Source organism: Pipistrellus kuhlii, unplaced genomic scaffold (assembly GCF_014108245.1).
Source record: "Pipistrellus kuhlii isolate mPipKuh1 unplaced genomic scaffold, mPipKuh1.p scaffold_m20_p_31, whole genome shotgun sequence".
In the NCBI taxonomy this organism is placed as follows: Eukaryota; Metazoa; Chordata; class Mammalia; order Chiroptera; family Vespertilionidae; genus Pipistrellus; species Pipistrellus kuhlii.
In genome coordinates, this window is record NW_023425531.1 from 109,103 (window position 1) to 131,564 (window position 22,462).

At 52.4% G+C, this 22,462-nt stretch overlaps 1 protein-coding gene across 1 annotated transcript; it reads right to left on the bottom strand.

Moving 5' to 3' along the window:
- Positions 1-389: 389 nt before the first annotated feature.
- On the bottom strand, positions 390-20,773 carry GPR139 (G protein-coupled receptor 139). The gene is made up of 2 exons (XM_036460153.2): positions 20,639-20,773; positions 390-1,405 (listed from the first exon to the last, which is right to left on the bottom strand). Exons 1-2 carry the CDS (start codon positions 20,754-20,756, stop codon positions 390-392), a joined length of 1,134 nt encoding a protein of 377 aa, XP_036316046.2. The 5' UTR covers positions 20,757-20,773.
- Positions 20,774-22,462: the final 1,689 nt, after the last annotated feature.

Sequence of the window (22,462 nt, forward strand, 5' to 3'; positions counted from 1 at the left end):
CTCTGGCCAGGGCCTGGTTGGGGTTCACACCATCGTTCTCACAGAGTCATTTTGCAGCGAAAGGTGTTGGGCCACTCCAAAACCACCGCTTCTCCAGGACCAAGGGCACCCCAGGAAATCCCACACTGGTCAGCAGCGAGCTCCCGGGAAGGGCAGGGTAAGCGGCGGTGACCTCAACTCTTGAGGGGCTCCGGAGGGGTCCTGAGGCTCGTGTGCCACATACGGTGTGGTGAGTATGGCCGGCGCCAAGGCCAAATCACAGACCACTGCACACATTTCTCTGCTCCTGTCCTTGCTGGCCACAGGAGGGTGTCACGACCTTGGAACTGGTAGGGACTTGAGCTGTCACCGTGCCTTTGTGAAAACGATGGCACCAGTGGGAACGAGACTCATGGCCTTCGCTCTTCTCTATTCTGGCCCGCAGTCTGAGCGGAGGGAGGTGGGCAGTCTCTGGGATGGATGACAGGGTCACAGGGACGCTCTGGCAGGCGGCCCGGCCCCGGCCCGTCCCGCTCGCACTGGTGCACCAGCATCTGGACGCAGTGCGAGCTGGCGGGGGACACCCAGGGGCTGCTGGTGATGGAGAAGCTGTGGCCGGGACGGCGCGCAGGCTGCGGGCGGCAGGTGAACAGCGCGCGGAGCGTGGCGGCGGCCAGCGCGCGGAAGCGGCGGCTGACGAAGCAGTAGAGGAAGAAGTTGGCCGCCGTGTTGAGCAGCGCCAGCATGTCCGCCACTCCCGCCGCGGCGCGCGTCAGCCCGCGGCCCCCCGCACCGTACAGGCCGCCGAGGAGGACGGCGACGCGCGGCGCCCAGAGCGCCGCAAAGGCGGCGGTGACGGCCAGCAGGATGGCCGTGGTGCGGCCCGCGGGGCAGCCTCGCAGGCGGAGCGCGCTCCGCCGCCGCAGCCGCCGCACGATGGCCCAGTTGAGGGCGCAGAAGACGGAGCAGGGCAGCAGGTAGCCGGCGGCGCAGTGCGCCCACACCAGCGCGTGGTGAGCGGGGGGCCGCGCGCGGCCCTCGGCCCAGAGGTCGGGCCACCAGTAGAAGGGGACGCCGGTGAGCAGCCCCGCGGCGCACACGGCCGCGATGACCCTGCGGGCACGCGCGGGGTAGGACACGGCGTGGTAGCGCAGCGGGCGGCACACGGCCAGGTAGCGGTCCACGGTGAGCGGCACGGCCAGCCAGGTGGACGTGTGCACGGCCGAGAACTCCAGCGCGCCCAGCAGCTGGCCGGGCCCCACGGGCAGCAGCGCGCGCAGGACGAAGTCCTCCAGCAGGAAGTCCACGAACACGACGAGGAGGAGGACCAGGATGTCGGCGGCGGCCAGCGCCAGGAGGTAGTTGTAGGAGGACTTCTGCCTGCGCGCCACCAGGCGGGACAGGATGACCACCGTCAGGACATTGGCTGCGGGGAGAGGAGGACCTGCTTTACCGGGAGCCGGAGGCCTCGCTGGCCGCAGGGCCCTGCACACGCCGTCCGCCTTCCGCGGGACGGGAGGGACAGCCAGGCTTTGGATCGGTCACCTGTGCCCTGCAGAGCGCACGCTGAGGCTGGGGCGCTGCTCTGACAGTTTCATGCTCAGGTGGCAGTTTACTTTTCCTCCCAGAAAGCGGATGGGCGGAGCTGCGGGGCCCAAGGAGCTGAGGGAACCTGCCCAACCTCCCGCCAGTGAGTAAGATCCCGGGACTCACCCAGCACCGAGCCTGCCCCCCTCCTGTGTCTGACCTCGAGGCCATATGGGGCTGCGTGTGCTCAGGTAGGAGACTGATTGTACACCAGTAAGAACCCTTTGGACTCAGGGCCCTCCTTTAAGTGGGTTTAGAATGGAAGAAGTGGGGAAGATCATGACCTTTCAATTAATCTAAAATAATAATATTGATAATAAATAATAAGTGGTGTGTGTATTTTGAGTAGGTGACCTACACACATGGCACACAATTTAAAATAACAAGATACACTCCCTCCAAACACCCAGTGCCTCTGCCCGGACACCACCGTCAGCATGTGCCCTGAGCTGCCCGTGTCCCTGCAGGGTGGCATGAGCTTTTGCTGGGGTCAGATTTGTTTGAAGCTGCATCCACATGATTGCTGATCAGTTTTGAAAACAAATGTCTCTGAATAGGGCGGCCTCTGGGAAGGTGCTGGGGAGTATTCTGCCACCATAGGACACAGGCCCCGGATGCCAAGCGGCCGCCTGGCTTGGCAGCTCCCCGGGCAGCCCGAACTCACATCCTTGTGAGACCCGGCCTCGGAGAACCCAGGTCCTCTGTCTGACGTCCAGTGTCAAAGCCGGAATCAGGCTGGAATCTCTTTTCCTTTCTCTCCCTCCCTTTAAAATATTAAGCAATAGTTTGCATGTAAAATATGTCTTGAAATATACATACTTCAGGGCACTCAAGTTAAACAAACTGTAACGTTTTGTCATTTTTGCTTCAGCTCTTTTTTAAAAAAAAGTATTATCATTATTATTTTAATTTAAAGAAATGACTCTATCCACACAGCTGAAGTTCTCTTAAATTCCCACAGGCTCATTCTCTCCCTCCTCCATTTCTCCCATAAGTCCAATTCTTTATTTTTAAATATATTAAAAAAAATTTTTTTAATTCTTCATCCAAAAGTATTTTCTATATTGATTTTTAGAGAGAGTGCAAGGGCAATGGAGAGACTGAAAGAAACACTGATGTAAGAGAGACACTGATTGGCTAGCTGCCTCCTGCACTTGCCCTGATGAGGGCCTAGGAGTCTGCAACCAAGGCACGTGCCCTTGGTCAGAATCGAACCTGGGATCCTTCAGTCCACAGGCCAACACTCTATCCACTGAGCCACAGTGGTTGGGGCCCTGCAGTCCCACTCTTTCCCTCCCTCCTCTTCCCCATCCTTTCCCGCCTCCTCTTGCTCCTGTAGGGGCAGCCACAGTGCTGAGTCTCAGGCCACGCTGTCTGCTCTCACTTCCTTAGGGAGGCCACATCCAGCTGCTTTGCCACTCAGCGCTGGCCCTGGAGGCCTGAGTGTTTTGGGGTCCTTGCAGATCTCTCTCACCCCTTTTAACAGCCCCGTGGCATTGCTGTGTGTAAATGTGCTGTAGTTTGTTCATTCATATACATGCCTATACTGTGTAGTCATATCTCTGCAAGTAGATATACACACATCTATATATGTCTAGATCTGTTCATATATACACACATAGGCATGCACACAGACACACAGACATGCCAGTGTGTGTTTATATGTGCACACACGATACATACATATGTGTGGGAAAAGCATTCCGGGCGGTGGGAACGGTAAGTGGGAATGAGGTGGGAATGAGCGTGGTAATCAGGGAAGAGAAAGGAGGCTTTAATCACTCCCACATCCCAGCTACAGAGGAGGAGACGCGGGCTTGTGTTTTTAGGTGATGTGCCCAGAGCCACAGAGTGAGTGGGTGGGGAGGGAGCAGGCGCCTCCGGTTCCCCTGCCTCTAAGGCGTGCGAGCTCCGCTCTGCTGATTTGGGTCAGAAGAAAGGTTCTTAGCGGGAGGAAAGGATTCCTGTCCCCTGACTTAGAAAAGCACCTCATTTTCAACCTCTTTTCTTCCACTGAGCCATGCCCAGGTGCCTCACCCACCTTGCCCCCCAGCTGGGAGGGAGGAACAAATAGATGCTGGGTCTCCCCAGAGAGGAACGTTCTATGTATTCACCACTGTTTCTCAGCCCAGGCGGACCCTGCTTGACGGTGCTGCCAAACCTGTCCATCAAGCGCTTTCAAACGTCCTTTCCCTCTAAGGAATGCCTCCGCCATGCAGCCTCACAACCGCTCCGCATTCACGGCCGTCTTGCCTAGGTCTCTGCTCACGGTCTCCTGAGAACGAAGCACAGACCTGCGTTCCGGGCAGGTAGATGCCCGGGCCCCTCCACCCCACTCGGGAGGTCCTTGCATGTGACAGATGCTGCACTGGAGGCCGCAGGGCGGACACTGTCCCCGGGGCCGGGTTCCCCAAGCACAGAGGACGCTGCGGGGCAGCTCCTGGCCCGGGGTGTGGGTGGGTAGGGATAGCACACGCCCAGAACACATCTGATCTCCTGGGCACCTCAGGAAGCGCTTGCTCTGGTTGGAAAAAGTCACGCCTGTGACGTCAGCCAATGCACACGGCCCGGTAACATGCAGTCTAAGGAGGCTTAATTATACGGAAATGGTTTTATGTTGGGAAACTTCTAAACACCCACCTGTGCACATTGGGAGGGACAGAGAGAGCGCAGCGTGCACTCCGCCCCAGGGGGTCAGCCTCCACCCGGCCCTGGTGCGTGTGTAATAGGTAAGTAGGTAAATGCACACAAAGGGCTTAGGAGAGTATGGGCTGCATAGAAGACACCATCTGTGGCCTCTGCTCCCCTCTGCACTCTCCCTGCTTCAGGGCCTTTGCCTACTCAGTTCCCCTTCCTGTACTTTCACCTCCACTCTGTCTGGCCTCCAGGACTCAGTTTGTCCCACCCTGGGTAAGAAAGATTGATGACTCTGCCACTTTACTGTCCTCCTGTCTATGACAAAACAGACTCCTCCCACATAATTTTCAAGGAGGATAGGGACCATGTTAGTGGGGAAAGAAGGTGGGCATTTCCCTTCTACACTAATAAAAGAGTAAGATGCAAATTGACCATACCTTTGTGATGCCCACCAGCCAATCAGGAGTGAGTATGCAAATTAACCCAACAAAGATGGGTTAATTTGCATACTCACACAGACATGAGCGGCCAGGGGCGGGGTGGGATGCTTGCATTCCACACCACCCCAGCTGCTCCAGGCCTCTGGGTAACATAAGAAGGTGGAAAGGCAGTTCCAGGCCAGAGTGAAAAGGTGGCTCTAGCTGGAGCAAAGGTGGTAACAGCAGCCAAGGGAAGGAAGGCCTATTCTTGTATGAATCTCTATGTATCAGGCCTCTAGTTAGAAATCAGTGAAGATGTAGACAATCATGGCAGCAGTATCAGCAACAGTGATGAAGATGATAATGGGTTCTATACTTTCTCCTGCATAAGATAAGTGGTCTTAATCATTTTTTAACTTTAGTAAATCTTTATTGCTCAGATTATTACAATTGTTCCTCTTTCCCACCCCCACCCCCATCGCTCCCCTCCACCCAGTTCCCACCCTACCCTCTGCCCTTACCCTCTCTCCCCACTGTCCTTATCCATAGGTGTACGATTTTTGTTCAGTCTCTTCCCGCACCCCCTTAAGAATTGTCAGTCCATTCCCTTTCTATGCCCCTGATTTACTTGTTGATAGATATGTGTTTGTTGTTCATAATTTTTATCTTTACCTTTTTCTTCTTCCTCTTCTTAAAGAATACCTTTCAACATTTCATATAATACTGGTTCGGTGGTGATGAACTCCTTTAGCTTTTTCTTATCTGTTAAGCTCTTTTTCTGCCCTTCAATTCTGAATAATAGCTTTCCTGGGTAGAGTAATCTTGGTTGTAAGTTCTTGCTATTCATCACTTTGAATATTTTTTTGCCACTCCCATCTGGCCTTCATAGTTTCTGTTGAGAAATCAGCTGACAATCATATTAGTACTCCCTAGTAGGTGGCTAACTGTTTTTCTCTTGCTGCTTTTAATGTTCTCTCTTTGTATTCTGCTCTTGGCATTTTAATTAAGATATGTGTTGATGTAGTCCTCTTTGGATTCCTTTTGTTTGGGGTTCCGTGTGCTTCCTGGACTTGTAAGTCTATTTCTTTCACCAGGTGGGGGAAGTTTTCAGTCATTATTTCTTCAAATAGGTTTTCAGTATCTTGCTCTCTTCTTCTGGCACCCCCATAATTCTGATGTTGGTACACTTGAAGTTGTCCCAGAGGCTTTTTATACTATCTTCAACTTTTTGGATTCTTTTTTCTTTTCCTATTGAGTGTTTTTTGCTTCTTTGTATTTCAAATTTTTTACTTGATTCTTGTTGATCCTCTAGTCTGCTGTTAGATCTCTGTATATTATTCTTTATTTCAGTCAGTGTATGCTTAATTTCTAGTTGGTCCTTTTTCATATCCTCAAGGGTCTCACTAAATTTATAGGCCTTTTCTAGAAAATTCTGGAAAAACCTTATGTGTGGTTTTGAACTCTATATCCAGTCATTTGCTTTCCTCCATTTCTTTCACTTGTGATCTGTTTTTTTGTCTCCACATTTTGGCTGCTTCCCTGAGTTGATAGTGTGGCTTTGTGTAGTAGGTGTCCTATAGGGCCCAGTGGCTCAGCCTCCCCAATTACCTGAGGTGGACATTCTGAGTGCACTCCTTTGTGGGCTGTGTGAACAGTCTTGTAGTTAAGTCTTGATTGTTGTTGGTATCACTTGGAGGAATTGACTTTCAGGCCAATTGGCTGTGAGGATCAGCTATGTCTATGCTGGGAGAACTTCTGTGCTGGAGACACTCTTATGAGACAAGACTTGCAAAAGCCTCTGTCCTCAGCTTGGATGGGGTGGAGTCTCAGGGCTGAGCAGACAGCATAGGTTTCCCATCAGTCCTGCCCTTGGGTCTCAGTGTCCTGCGGTAATTACTGCAAGCACCTCTTAGAGAAAGCTGCCCTTAAGTTTCACCCGTTGCCCGACAGTCCAGTTTCTCCCCCAATGAGTCTGGGTCCCCAGAGTCTCTCTTGGAACTGGAGTTCAGTGCAGTCAGGAGCTTTTGTATCCCTCCCACTTGAGAAAGCCAACTGCATACTCAGTTGCCAGTCTTCTCCACACATGCTGCCTTCTGCAGCTCTTCTGAGTCTCAGTGTGCTTTCCTCTTTCCTTCTAGTAGAATTTCCACTCAGCCAGCCTTCCTGTGGTTCTGAATGTTGTTCATTTTGTCATTTAGTTGTAGCTTTGAAATTGTTGTGCGAGGCAGCAGTTCAGGTGTTTATCTATGCTGCTGTCTTGGTTTCTCCAACCAAGTGGTCTTAATCATAAAAGTAATAGCTTCTATTTAGCAATCTGTATTCTATGCCAGAAGCCTGGATACGTTTTTTATGCTTAGTAGCCACTGCTGCTTGCTTTACTTTGAAAGTGGATGTTATTGGGTTCTTTTCTAAAGGTGGGCATTTAGGATGAGGCTGAGAGACCCACAAGAGTAACAGCTAGGACGTCACAAAGGCTTGAGCTACATGCAGGCCCACCCATGCATTGCTGCCGGTGACACCCAAGTCAGCTGCAGGGCAGGACCTGCACCTGTGGCCTGCTGCCACCCTGATGTCCATACTGTTGGCTGCTCTGACTCCAGGCTGCCTGGGCCTTCTGTGCCTTCCCACTACCCAGGATGCAAAGGCCTTTCCTGCCTTGCTGGATCCCTGGGGCGAGCAGGGGTTTCATGGCAGAACACAGAGGGATGGGTTTCTCTCTGGGAAGAGGGAACTGCCATGCAAAGTCAAGGACTCTGGGAAGCACGCTGTGTGTGAGAGGCATAGCTGGTGTGTGGGTCGTGGGGAAAAGGGACGTGAGAACCCAAGAACCCAGTGTGCTAACCTCAGGGAAATTGCTTTGAAACCCCCTGAGGAGGTTGTGGGGACTGAGGGGGACAATGGGGGTGGGTGAGCTTTACAAACTGGAAAAGTGTTTAGTTAGGCAAATGTTAGACATCATGAGACAGTTCAGAGGTCCCCTGACTGGGGTCAACAGTGAGAGAGCAGATAATTAAAATATGTGCTAATTTCTTTGCAACCCATATTCTCAAAGCATTCATAAATTTTAAAAAGTTCTCATCTCATTGCTCTCTTGTCCTTTTTCTAGATGAAGAGATTATCACACATTTTAGAAGCTTATACAGTCAGATCTTGGAGATTCTCAGTAAGCTTTGTTGCCTCACTGCAAGGCCATGTGCAGCAGATTCTCTAGTCAAATGCCTCTCAGATGCATTCTGTCCTCTCTCTCCTTGGTCATCCTGGCACGGAAGCTCTGGGGTCATCCTGACATGGGAGCTCTGAGCGGGCAGTTCTGTGTCTGCTGTGTTTGGGGCCACGTCCTTAATGGCCAGTGCCATGCCTAGCACAGAGTAGGTGCTTGACAACTGTTTGGCACAACATCTGAGCCTAGTGGCTGCCATATTCCACCCAAGCTCCTGCAGGCTGCTTTCTCCTACCGTGGTCCCTTGGCACTCAATTGCCTGCATTTGCACAAAACTCAGTTCACCTCCTCCAGTTTAATAAAATGCTATGGTAAATGAATTTAATTAATATTAAACACTAATGCTACCAATGAAGAACCCAAACCTACAGGTTAGCCAAAATGCTAAGATGGGAAGCTAAAATGAGAGCTGTAACTGTGGAAGTAGGCATAATAATTATTATGTGCACATCCTATATAATAAAGATGTAATATGCAAATGGTTGTTACGCCATGAAGCGTAATGACCGACTGTGTAACGATCAGATCATGGACCAGCAGGAGTGTGAGGCAGTGAGCTACAAGTGGGTGATGGAGAGCTACAGGAGTGGGCAGGGCAGCAAGCTATGAGGGGAGGCAGGAGGAGGGGGTTAGGGGGATCTACAGGAGGGCAGGGCAGCAGGCAGAGAGGTACTGGAGGGTGGCAGCGAGCTACTGGCGAGCTACTGGTGCACAGATTCGTGCGCAGGGCTACTAGTAATGTAGTAATATGCTTAGAAAACTCAAGAGCATTTGTCAACATGTTACTGGAATCAGCAAGAGGCTTCAGGGGGACCCAAGCCCAATACACACAGCGCTGGCTTGACAATGGGGTGGGAAAGGATTCCACACACAACAGCTGCCCAGGGCTACACCCTGAGCATAGGTAGCAAGTGTCCTCCTTCCTAATTGTGGCTGCACAGACACCAGCTCTCCAGGAAGCTTTGCTCACAGTCCCACGAGTCTCCCACGAAGTTCTCCTGTCAGCTCTAGCTCTTACCAGTGCGAACAGCCAGGTCTGGCCCAGGCTGTCCCATGGGACCAGATGCTGCCCTCCTTTCTACCTGGTGTATGAAGATGCACCTCTGGCTCCGCATGGGTAGCCTCTGCGATTCCATCCCTGAGGTGCTGGTGGCTCTCACCCATCTCCACTTCACAATCAGAGACCAGGCTTTCCTAGAAACACCCGCCTGGGTGGTCTTGGAACCAGTGTTCTGAGCAGATGGGAGCACAGGCTGATGTCAGGGACAGAAGCCTGACCTTGAGCCACGTGACCATTAACCATATTCCTCATTGTCCTTATCTGTGGAATGGGGTAATAGCAGCACCCAATCGGTGTGGTTAGAAGGATTAAATTAGTTAATTTATGAAAAGTGCTTGAAACAGTGCCCAACAGGGTGCAAGCACTCAAGGAGTTAGTTATAATTTTGGTAAATGACCATTATTTCCACCAGCAATCGTGATATCCACCTTGTGTTGATTTTGTATCCTGCTATGTTGCCGAATTCATTTATTAAATCTATTCAGTTTTTGTTGGAATCTTTAGGGTTTTCTATATTGCCATCTGCAAATAGTGACGGTTTTACTTCCTGTTTTCCAACTTGGATGCCTTTTATTTTCTTCTTCTTGTCTTATCACTGAGGATAATACTTTCATTGCTATGTTGAGTAAGAGTGGTGAAATGGACATCCCTGTGTTTAAAGAATTGGTTTTAGTTTTTGCCCATTGAGTATGATGTTGGCTGTAGGTTTATCATATATGGCCTTTATTATGTTTCAGTATGATCCCTCTATTCCCACTTTGTTAAGAGTTTTTATCAAAAAGGCTATTGGATTTTGATGCTTTTTCGCATCAATTGATATAATCATGTGATTTTTGTCTTCCAACTTGTTTATATAATACATCACATTTATTAATCCGGGAATATTATATCATCCATGCATCCCCAGAATAAATCCCACTTGGTCATGGTGTTTGATCTTTTTCATATATTGCTGGACCTGATTTGCTAATATTTTCTTGAAGATTTTAGCATCTATGTGTAGGGATTGGTTATAGGGTTAAGCCTCAAACTGACCTGCTGGCATAGCTGTAAACAAGTCCCAGCTTAGAGGGCACAGCCCTCTTAGCATAACTAAGCTTGACCTTATGATGCTCCCTAGATGCTTCCTAGGTGGCTAATGGGCTGTGGGAGGTGCAGCAAGTGCTGCCAAAACAAGTGAAACTCACAAGAACATTGTAACTATGGTAACCACTGCCTTGTTTACCTCTGACTATAAAGTAAAGGCTCATCTTGCCTTCTGGATCTGTTCTATGGTCTCAGCCAGGCACAGAAGATCCACCTAGACCCAGCTTATTCTCTTTGTCTGTCTCTTCTTCATCCTTTGCCGGCCCTCCCTCAGGCTGTGCTGGCATGGTACAAGTGGCGCCCAATGAGGGGATGAGTTCAGCCCAAGTGGCGCCCAATGTGAGCCTGAGTGTGAGGGAACTGCAATTGTCAGGTGAAAGAATGCTCCAGTGAAGCACATGCAGAAATCAAAAAGGAAGGCAAGGAGTGCAGTTTAGTACTCGCTAGGTGTAAAACATGGGAAATTCAGGATCACAGGGAAAGAATGTCTGAATATCCATTCTTAAGGCTATGCTCCAAGCAAGGGTCTGTTCTGTGAGGTATGAACAGCTTTTCAAATTTTTGGATTTTGTGAGTAAAACCTGCCCATGATTTTCTGAGGAAGAAAAGGTAAATATAGAGGCATGGGAGAAGGTAAGAAACAACTTTGAGATCATTATATAGCTGAAGGTCCAGAGGAAATGCCTGCCTCTACTTTCAGTCTGTGGTCTCTGATTTGGGACTGTCTAGAGCCCACTCTAGAAGGGGAGTGGGTGAATGTGTCAGGGGAATCAAGACAGATGGGGGAAGGCTGCCAGAGACTTCCAACTCCACCATCGGCACCTCCGCTGCCTCCTCCAGTCCCTGGGGCTACAGCTCCTGTGGGAGAGAGCCCTCCGGAGGATGCGCTTCCTCACAAAATGAGCGAGGACTGGAGGAAGCAGGGGAACAGTTCCAGCAGATCTGGGATGATGGGGGTCTGATGCAAACATTTGGAGAGCTTACTGTTGCTCATAAACCTCTCCTTTTACCTCCTAAACAAGCAGAAAAAAGAATGGTGCCTTTGTCTCTACTCCAGCAGACTCTGTGTGAGGCCAAGCAGGCTGGGGAAGATACATCAGGATTCCTGTAATTGAGCAGCCTCAGAATCCAGGGCAGATGCTCCATGGTCATCAGTCTATACCTTTTAAAACGTTGAAGGAGTTGAAGACTTCCAGTTCTATATATGGACTGACTTCCCCCATTGTGCTGGGGTTACTATTGTAGATACAGTATCTGAGGAAGCAATGGCTCATAGTGACTGGAATACTGACTTGAAGGCTTGTCTCCCACCTGGAGATTACTTATTATGGAAATCTAACTGGGCAGAGCTTAGTGAGGAGCAGGCTAACAGAAACCAAGCACATGTACCCATTACAATTACTATGCTCATGGGCACCGGACCTCATGGGGCTTTGTACGCTCAGTTAGTATACCCCCTTCATGCTTATCAGCAAATAAATGTATATGCCACCAAAGCCTGGAGGCAGCTGGGAAAAGTCTTTAGACATACGCAAAATTAGGCAAGGCCCTGAGGAGCCATATCAGGATTTTGTGGCTCGCTTGTTCCAGGCTGTAGGCAGGGTTGTGGCTGACCCTGAGAAATGATACTAGTGAAGCAATTAGCTGTTGAAAATGCAAATGGAGTATGTCAAACGTCCCTGCAGGAAGAATGGTACTGTGCATGACCTTATCCGTGTATGTGCTGACATTGGACCAGCCTGTGTTCAAGGAGCAGCGTTAGGTGCCACATTGAAGGAGATGTTGTTCGCTGGTCAACAGAAAAGGAAAGGGGCTGCTTTAACTTGGCAGACAGGACGTTTTGCTAACGACTGTAATGCTACAAGCAGAAGTCAAAGGGCTACAGGAAGTGGAAACAAGCAGTCTGGATTGTGTCCAAGATGCAGGAGAGGAAAGCATTGGGTGAGTGAATGCCGCTCCAAGGCTGACGTTGACGGTAATGTAATACCCCTTAGGCAGGGAAAGTTCAAGTGGGCACAGCCCAGGCCCCACCAAACAGTAGAGGCCCTATCTTTAACTCCACTGCAGTCTTTCCAGCCGGTTCGGTCCCCAAACAAACTGTTCGAAACATGCCACTCCGGGAAGCACAGGATTGGCCCTCAGTCCCACCTCCCGATATGTGATAACCCCAGAGATGGGGCCTCAGGCCATTGCCATGGGAGTGTATGGTCCTCTTCCCGCAGACATGATGGGACTAATTTTAGGGAGGAGTAGTTTAACATTGAAGGTTCTGCGGGGGTGATAGATCAGGACTATACTGGAGAAATCAAAGTAATGGCACAAACAATTAATACTATAATTCAAGTCTTACCAGAAACAAAAATAGCACAAATTCTCCTTCTGCCCTCCTATCCAGAAGGGCAGCATTTAACCGGTTGACCCGTGGTGCAGCAGGTTTTGGGTCCAGTGAAGGGGAATACTGGGCAAGATTAATTAAGCAGGGCCAGCCTGAGCTAGAACTGAGGATCAGTGGGAGTCTGTTAGAGGGATTGTAGATGCTGGAGCTGATGTCAGTCATTGCTTTTGGACTCTGGCTGCAGGCCTGGCCTTTAAACCCCAGGCTTCCGAATTGCAAGGAGTGGGGCATGCTACCCAACCCTTGTAGAGTGCACAACTCCTTTGGTGGGAAGATCCAGATAGAAATACAAGCTATTTTCAACCTTATGTATTGCTACATTTGCCTGTTAACTTACGGGGTTGAGATATTATAGAGCAGATGAGAGTTTTCATAAGTCCCAGTTCCATTGTGACATCTCAAATGCTTATTCAAGGATTTCAACCTTGTAAGAGGAGCAGGAAAGAATCAGCAAGGGAGACCTTTATCTATCCCAATGTCCACTCAAAAGGAGAGGCAGGGATTAGGTTACCAGAATTTTCCACAAGGGCTTCGATTGTCTCCAACCCAGGGTACAGCAGCCACAATACCTGGCTTATACCCATTTGGGTTGATCAATGCCCCATTAGAATTGAAGTTAAAAGTTGCACAAGAGTTGGTTCAAGAACAGCTTGAGGCAGGGCATATTGTACCCACTCACAGTTCATGGTACACGCCCATATTTGTGATGAAGAAAAAGTCTGGTCAATGGAGACTATTGCCTGACCTAAGGGCAATTAATAAAACCATGGAGACTATGGGGCCCCTTCAGTCAGGGTCACCATCCCCAACAGGTATCCCATTGAAATATTATTTACTGGCCTTAGATCTTAAGGACTGTTTTCTTACTATCCCTCTCCATCCCGAGGATTGCAAAAGATTGACATTTAGTGTCCCTGCAATAAATTTTAAGGAGCCCATAAAGAGGAATCAATTGAAAGTATTGCCTCAGAGCATGGCCAACTTCTCCGGACAGGTTGGTAACCATTACCCAGCAAATAAGGTTTTAAAGTTTCTTTCAGTTACTACCTTTACCTTCCCAAAGACAGTGAAGTAACAACCTATATCTCAGGCACTAACCATTTTTACAGCGGGATCCAGTTCTGGAAAGGCTGGATCTACTGCAGGAGGGGAGCAAAGCTCTTTCAAAACCCTTATGTTTCAGCACAATGGGTAGAAATACAAGCTCTTACCTATACCTTGACAGATTTTGCCTTGGAACCCATTAACCTACATAGTGATAGTGCCTCTGTGGTAAGAATGGCCAAACTAATTGAAACGGCTACTATAGGGCACACTAATTCGAAGAAACTCTTCCATTTATTTTTCAACCTTCAAAAAGTCATTAGAGAACAACAGTTTCTATGCTTTACTGATCATATCCGATCTCATTCAGGTCTCCCTGGTCCATTAGCTATAGGCAATGATGCAATGATGCTGTAATGCAAGAGGCTACCCTGGTTTCTCTTGCCCAGTCCTCCCATGCTTTGTATCATCAAAAGGCTGCTGCCTTACACAAACAATTCCATATTTCTTGGGAGCAAGCTCGTCAAATTGTTAAGCAGTGCTCTCAGTGTGTAATTCATTGTCCTGTACAATTGTTGAGGGTTAATCCTAAGGGTCTTAAACCTAATCACATTTGGCAAATGGATGTCACCCACATCCTGGAGTTTGGTAAGCATAGATGGGTACATGTTAATGTAGATACCTGCACCTGCTTTATCTTTGCAACTCCCCAAATGGGAGAGAGTGCCAAGCATGTAATTAATCATTGCCTAGCTGCCTTTGTGGTACTAGATCCTCCCTTAGAGCTAAAGACAGACAATAGACCCACATACGCTAGTTCTGTTTTTCAGCATTTTTGTCAGCAATATCAAATTTGTCATACAACTGTATCAAGGTCAAGCAACAGTGAGTCAATCGTAATCTTAAAATGAAATTACTAAAACAGAAAGGGGGAGACTGGTGTTATATGTCACCTCAAAACAAGCTCAGTCATGCTCTTCATACTTTAAATTTTTGAATTATGATGCAGAGGGTCGTAATGCAGCCGAAAGGCATTGGGCCTCCTGTACAATAGCCTCTTCAGGGTTAGCCCGATGGAAGAATGTACAACCTGGACAATGGTTTGGACCATATCCAGTAATGATGTGGGGAAGAGGTTGAGTTTGTATCTTTTCAGAAAGAGCAGCACAGCCAGTTTGGTTGCCAGAGTGTTACGTGTGTCACCACAATGGACCCAGAGAAGCTCCTGTCTCATCATTTAAAAGACTGAGAGTTGCCCTGATGGCAGCAAAGTGAAAAAGGAAGATGACAAAGCTACACAAGAGACAGAGGTGCCAACATGGGGTCAACTGAAGAAGTTAACAACTGAGGCCCAGTAGATGGTAGAAAAGCAAGATATGGGAGCTACTCCCTCAATCATGTTTCTGGATATGCTAGCATTGGTTAGCTGCCAGTCTTCTGCAAACTCTTGCACAGCCAAGTCCAAAGACTCTGAGAAAATCAGCAAAGAGACTTTCATTTAGTAGAAAAATGTTACTATAGTTTGATTTCTCTACTATTGTTGTGTTGCATTGGCATTGTTTTATTAATATCCATGTCTGGGTTCTGCATTGACATTGTTTTGTTAATATTTTAATAGTCAGAACTTTGTTCTTAATGTTTAAATTTTACTTTCATTATAGTGGCTTAAAAATAAAAGAAGGGTGAGATGTAGGTTAAGCCTTGGACTGACCTGCTGGCAAAGCTGCAGACAAGTCCCAGCTTAGAGGGCACAGCGTTCTTAGCATAATTAAGCTTGACTTTATGACACTCCCTGATTCTTCCTGAGTAGCTAATGGGCTGTGGGACTGAAGCAAATGCTGCCAAAACAAGTGAAACTCACAAGAACATTGTAACATTGTGACCACTACTTTGTTTACCTCTGACTATAAAATAAAGGTTCAGCTTGCCTTCTGGATCTGTTCTGTGGTCTCAGCCAGGCACAGAAGATCCACCTAAACCCAGCTTATTCCCTTTGTATGTCTTTTCTTCATCCTTAGCCCGCCCTCCCTCAGACTCCCTGAAACTTTGGCTGTGCTGGCCAGGCATATCTATGACCTGTAGTTCTCTCTTTGTAGTGTCTTTACCTAGTTTGGGAATTAAGTTAATGCTGGCCTCATAAGAAGAGTTTGGAAGTATGCCTTCCTCTTGGATTTTTTGGAATAGTTTGGGAAGGATAGGTGTTAGTTCTTTGAATATTTGGCAAAACTCTCCTGTGAGGCCATTTACACACACAGCTGCATCAGAAAGCAGCTTTTTTCTCAGCTTGCCAATTACATCACCTGCCAACAGAGAAGTTATATCTCTGTCCCTAGTTTGATGAGGTTTTATTGTCAAATACTTCTCTGCATCTACTAGGTGATCATGGGACCCCCTCTTCCAGTTGTTACCATGGAGACTCCCACTGAGTGACTCTCCAACACGGAGCCAGCCTGGCGTGCCTGGGACGGAGCCCGCTGCATCGTGATGTCACCACCTGGCTCATTCCTGGACGGACCTGCTAATGCCCTGCTGCGGAGTTTGCTGTCCATGTTCAGGAGGAGTATTGGTCTGCAGTTTTCTGTAATACCTTTGTCTGGATTTGATATTAGGGTAAGCTGGTGTTATAAAGCAAGCAGTCAATTTTCCCTGAAATATGCTTTTTTAATTCTCACACAGGATATGTGTGTGTGTTTAGAGAGAGTGAATGGAGAGAGAAAGAGAGGGAGAAACATGGATGTGAGAAACACTGATTGGCTGCCTCCCATTTGCACCCTCACCGAGTATCAAACCTGCAACCTTTTGGTGTTCAAGACAATACTCCTACGAACTGAGCACTGGGCCAGGGCTAGGAAGTCATTTTTAAATGATAAAAAATGGCGTAGGGAGTGCGTGCTGTGTGCCCAACAGGTGTGACATGCTTAGCCCATTGGGCCTCCCGGAGCCCTGGGACGTGTCTAGATGCTTGTCTGCACCAGGGAAAGCCACTGTCTAAGGTCGCACAAAGACAAGTTGTAGAGCCAGGACTCACACTCTGGTCCCCCTGGCCTAACTCTCACCCCATTTTCCTCATTTTCTCTGAAGATGTTTCTGGGAGGAAGAGAGCACCTGGAGGGCTAGTCCGCTCTTGGTCACCGTCTTCCACTTCTGGCTGAGGACAATGGCTGACTACCCTGTGCCAGGCACTGATGCCGTCCAGGCTACAGGCAGGACACCTCCCAGTCAGAGGCCGAGCTGCCTCACCAGGCAGTTTGGAAACACTGGCACCTGCTTGGTGGCCACTTTCTCCTCCCCTTGCCTCCCCTTGCATCCCTGTGCCCTTGAGGTAGACTACCTCTGCGTCATCCTTTAATGTGGTTCTGCTCCTTCCTCTCTGTGGGCTCACTGCCTCTCCCCCCAGCACTGCCTCCTGCATGCACGGCTCATCCCAGAGGCCCAGCTCCTGGTGGGCTCCACTCCCTGTGCCTCAGTTAGGAAGGCCTGGCTTACTTACCAAGGAGGAGGGAAGGGATGGAGCCAGCGATCTGCCTGTGGAGTGCAGCCATAGGCTGTCAGTGCCAGGATTCCTGGCAGTGAAGGCGCGGGGCCAGGGCCCCACAGGTGACCGCGTTAATACCACTACCTGTGCGGCGGCAGGCACGGCTGCCTGATGTTCCAGGAGAAAATCGGGCGCAGAGCATCTGGGAATCCTCAAGTGGCAGAGCCCAGTCCGACCTTCAACATGAGAGCCCGTGCACCCACATCGGCCTGTTACGTGCACCTGCTGGGCAGGTCCTGGCAGCAGGGACTGGGCCACATGACACTTCCCAAGCTCCCCCTCTTCATCCAGAAGACATGGCAGGAAGTGACATGTCACAGCCTCCCAGCTCACAGGCGTTCCCCACCCTCCGTTCCCCCCTCTGGCCACCATGAAGAGGACTCAGTTGGGCTGAGTCCTCTGCCAGGAAAAGGGATTCAATTAAAATCTCTGTTTTCAACAATGTCCCCAAGCCCCATGTGGTCACCTCACACCCAGCAGAGCGAGGTGGGGTGCAGGCGTGGAGGAAGAGTTTGCTAACTGCTCCTGGTATATGTGTGTGTGTGTGTGTGTGTGTGTGTGTGTGTGTGTGTGTGTGTGTGTGTGTGTGTGGGGGGGTGATGGGGAGGGAGGGTGTGTGTGTGTAGGGGGGTGATAGGGAGGGAGGGTGTGTGTGTGTGTGTGTGTGGTGATGGGGAGGGAGGGTGTGTGTGTGTGGGAGGGTGATGGGGAGGGAGGGTGTGTGTGTGTGGGAGGGTGATGTGGAGGGAGGGTGTGTGGGTGTGTGGGGGGGGTAATGGGGAGGGAGGGTGTGTGTGTGGGGGGGGAGGGTGATGGGGAGGGAGGGTGTGTGTGGGGGGATGGGGAGGGAGGGTGTGAGTGGGGGGGTGGGGAGGGAGGGTGTTTGTGGAGGGGATGATGGGGAGGGAGGGTGTGTGTGGAGGGGGGTGAGGAGGGAGGGGGTGTGTGGGGGGTGGGGAGGGAGGGTGTGTGGGGGAATGATGGGGAGGGAGGGTGTGTGTGGGGGGTGGGGAGGGAGGGTGTGGGTGTGGGGGGGTGGGGAGGGAGGGTGTGTGGGGGGGTGGGGAGGGAGGGTGTGTGTGGGGGAGTGGGGAGGGAGGGTGTGTGTGTGTGGGGGGGTGGAGGGAGGGTGTGTTTGGGGGGGTGGGGAGGAAGGGTGTGTGGGGGGGTGGGGAGGGAGAGGGTGTGTGGGGGGGTGGGGAGGAAGAGGGTGTGTGGGGGGGTGGAAAGGGAGGGTGTGTGTGAGGGGGTGGGGAGGGAGGGTGTGTGGGGGGTGGGAGGGTGTGTGTTGGGGGGATGATGGGGAGGGAGGGTGTGAGTGGGGGGTGGGGTGGGGAGGGAGGGTTTGGGTGTGGTGGGATGGGGGTTGATGGGGAGGGAGCGGGCTACAGCGAGCACAGCGCTGGGAGTAGGTGCTGAGCCAGGTCTCCTCTCCTCAGTGTGCGCCACCGCCACCGGCGGCTGCCTCCTCCTCTGGTCACAGCCTCTGGTCACAGCATGGCATCAGCACTGGAGGCCGCAGGCCTGAGTCAGGGCCCAGCTCCCGCTACCTCCCTGCCCGGCTCCTGGCTGCAGCTCGGGCGGCAGCCTCAGGAAGCCTGTTCACACGTGTGGAGACAGGACAGGACACGGAAGGCCACAGGTCAGCACCAGGCTGCTTCCCTACACTGCACCTTCCGCACCCGCAGACCGGCCGCCCAGGTTTTAAGAGCGTAAGAAGGATTTCACCTCAAACCACCTCGCACAGTAAACAAACAACCGTCATCAGCCCATGACCTTTATGTGAGCAACCTGTCAATCATCTCTAAAATGCAGTCCCCGTGCCCACCGCCATAAGCGTACCCCTGTGAACCCAGGAGTCTCCAGGGCGCCCTGGGTCCCTTTGGCACACCGTAGGTGATCCTAACACTTACTGGGTGTTTAAACACAGAACTATCCTTCACTCTCTAATCTCAGTCCAAGGCCCTCCTTCCTTCCGCACTCACAGTCTCAGCCCTGGCCCAGCCCGTGGAGTCCGTGCCTGGCAGGAGTAGGTGCCAATACTGTGGGTGGGAAAGGCGCCGCTGACATGGGGTTCAGGCTGTGAGGTGTGGGGTGATTGAAGGTCTGAGCTTCCCCTCGCAAGCCTGCTCTGGCCAGCCTCTCCCTGTGCCTGTCTGTCCCTGACTGGCTCTGCAGGAGAACAGCCGGAGACGGTGGCTGCTCAGCCAGCAGGGAGGAACTGGGAGACTCTCTCCCCTGTGAGGGCTCAGGGGAGAGGAACCCGCCACCTCTCCAGGTCAGCGACCTCCTGAGCCGCTCCAGGGTCCGGCCATCAGTTAGCAATAAAGCCTCACCGCTGGCTGGGCAGGGCAGGGCGTGGTGGGGAGGCAGCCTTAGTTCTGTGAAGTCCAAGTCATGGTTCTGGAACCTGGCTACCCAGGTGAAGGTTTGGAATGGAAACCTCACATGGGCTCTCAGACACAGCTTCCAAGCCTGGGTCTCAAGCTGGAGTCGGGGGAGGGGGGGGGGGAGGGGAAGGGTAGGGAGGGGTGCCGGGATCCCGAGGGCAGAGGGTGCTAGGATCCTGGGGGGTGCTGGGGTGGGGGGGTGCTAGGATCCCGGGAGGTGCTAGGATTCCAGGGGTTGCTGGGATGGGGGGGTGCTGGGATCCTGGGGGGGCTGGGATCCCAGGGGGTGCTAGGATCCGAGTCTGCACAGGGATGTCCCTGGCCCATCTCCTGCAGGTGCTCACTGGGAGCCTTTCTGAACGCAGCCAGCTGGAGGGGGGGTGTCTCTCAGAGCCCAGGAGCCCCACCCCCAGCTCAGCTCCCGGGGAATCCAGCGGAGCTCCCGTGCACTTTGGAGAGGATGCTAGGATGTGGTGTTTGCCTACAGAGCTGCTGATGGACCAGGCAGCACAGGCAGCGGCGAGGCTGGTCCTCAAGGAGGCTGCGGCCCAGGTGGCACCTTGGCGGCGCCCGCTCTGCACCCCTGCTCTGGTGGAGAACCTTCTGTCCCTGCGGCCCATCTCCTCCCACCCCGGGCATCCGAGTCTGCCTCGTCCCAGAACCCCCTCCCTCTCCAGCTGGCCGGGCGGTCCTTAGAGGTGCCCAGTCCTGCCCCTCCCAACGCCTCCTTCCCCAGTGGAGCCTGCCCGCATCGGGCATCTGTCCAGCTGTGCGGTCAGGCACAGTGCCCCCCCTGACCCCTCAGTCCCAGGAGGCGTACACACTCACCAGCACCCTCCAACCCACAGCACCGCCGCCACGCACCCCCCAAACAAACAACCAAACAAACAAACACGTCTGCAGTTGCCCTTTAGGCTGAAACTTTCTCAGAGGGGCCACGGACTGCGAGGAGGAGGTGGACAACCTGGGTCCCTGGCAGGGCAAGCGCTCTTAGGGCTCCACCCCCTCACCTGGCCCCCCCTCACCTGGTACCCCTCACCTGGCCCCCTCACCTGGTACCCCTCACCTGGCACCCCTCACCTGGCCCCCCTCACCTGGCCCCCTCACCTGGCACCCCTCACCTGGCACCCCTCACCTGGCCCCCCTCACCTGGCCCCCTCACCTGGTACCCCTCACTTGGTACCCCATCACCTGGTACACCTGGTACCTCCTCACCAGGTACCCCATCACCTGCCCCCCCCTCACCTGGTACCCCGTCACCTGGCCCCCTCACCTGGGCCCCTCACCTGGCAAGCCGAGGCCCAGCAGGAGGCTGTAGTAGACCAGAGGCAGGAGGCCCAGGCCGCAGGCCCAGCCGGGGGACCAGGAGTTGTTGGCGGCGAGTGGGGTGTGCCTGAGCTCCATGGGCGCCAGGGCTCCCATGCGGGGCTGGGGAGCGGTGCCTTCTCTGCGGGCCTGTGCCTCCCTGGCCGGCCGCCCGCTCTCCGGGTCCCGCTCCCGGCACCGCTCCCTCCGGAGCGGAGCACAGCTTCGGGGCTCCCGCCTGGGTACCGCTCCGCTCCAGCCAGAGCCCCGGGCAGGGCTGGGGACCTTGCTCCCCACAGCCAATCACCACTGCCTGGCGGGTAGGGGGTTGGGGGGGAGGAGACGGGGGGAGGAGCTGGGAGAAGGAGGTGGGGGACGGAGGCGGGGGATCAGAGGAGGGGCTCCCTGCTGCCGCAGGAGGGGGGGTGGGGGTGGCGTCCAGAGTCAGGAGAGGAGAAGGAGTTCCTCTGGAAACCCCAGGGAGGCGAGGGAGGAGCGGGAGCCCCGCTGTGGGAGGGGCGGTGGGGTGTGCCCTCTGCTCCTGCGGGCCCCTTCCCCCCCTCCCACGTGTCCTCAGCCTGATCTCCAGCCAGTCTCCAGAGGACTTCCCACCCAGGGCCAGGAGGGAGGCAGCAGAGCCAGGATGCTCAGATGTTCACTCCATCCAGAGGCTGAGCCCAAGGGAATGTGTCTGTGTCTGAGTCTGCATGCGTGTGTCTGTGCATGCGTGTGTCTGTGCGCACGCATGTATGTGTCTGTGCACGTGTCTCTGTGTGTATCTCTGTGCACATACGTGTGTGTCTGCACGTGTCTGTGCGCATGCATATGTGTGCGTGTGTCTCTGTGCACCTGTATGTGTGTCTGCACGTGTGTCTCTGTGCACATGCATGTGTGTGTCTGCGCGTGTGTCTATGCATGCATGTGTGTCTGTGCGCATGTGACTGGTTCCAGAGCAGGAGCCTCTGAGAGGGTGCGGGCTGGCTTAGGGAAGCCTCCCGTCAGGACCAACGCTAGTGCAGCCTCTCAGACGCACACACCCACTTACAGACACACACACACACATTCACACATACACTCACACACAGCCACTCACACACACATTCACACACACATTCACACACACACACTCACACACACACACAGACACACACACACACTCACACACAGACACACACACACTCACACACAGACACAACACAGCCACTCACACACACACACACTCAAACACAACACACACCCCCACTCACACGCACACCCACTCACACACACACATTCACACCCACTCACACACACTCACACACACACTCACACACAGATACACAGCCACTCACACACACATTCACACACACAGACACACACAGCCACTCATACACACACTCACACACACTCACACATACTCACACACACACACAGACACACACAGCCACTCACACACACATTCACACACACAGACACACACAGCCACTCACACACACATTCACACAAACCCCCCCACACACACAGCCACTCACACACATTCACAGACACACACTCACACACACACACTCACAGACACACACACACACACACACACACCCACTCACACACCCACTTACACACACACCCACTTACACACACACTCAGACACCCACACCCACTCACAGACACACATCCACTCACACACACATTCACACACACACAGCCACTCACACACACACAGCCACTCATACACACATTCACAGACAGACACTCACACATACACACACAGCCACTCACACACACACTCACACACACACTCACACACACACACTCAGCCACTCACACAC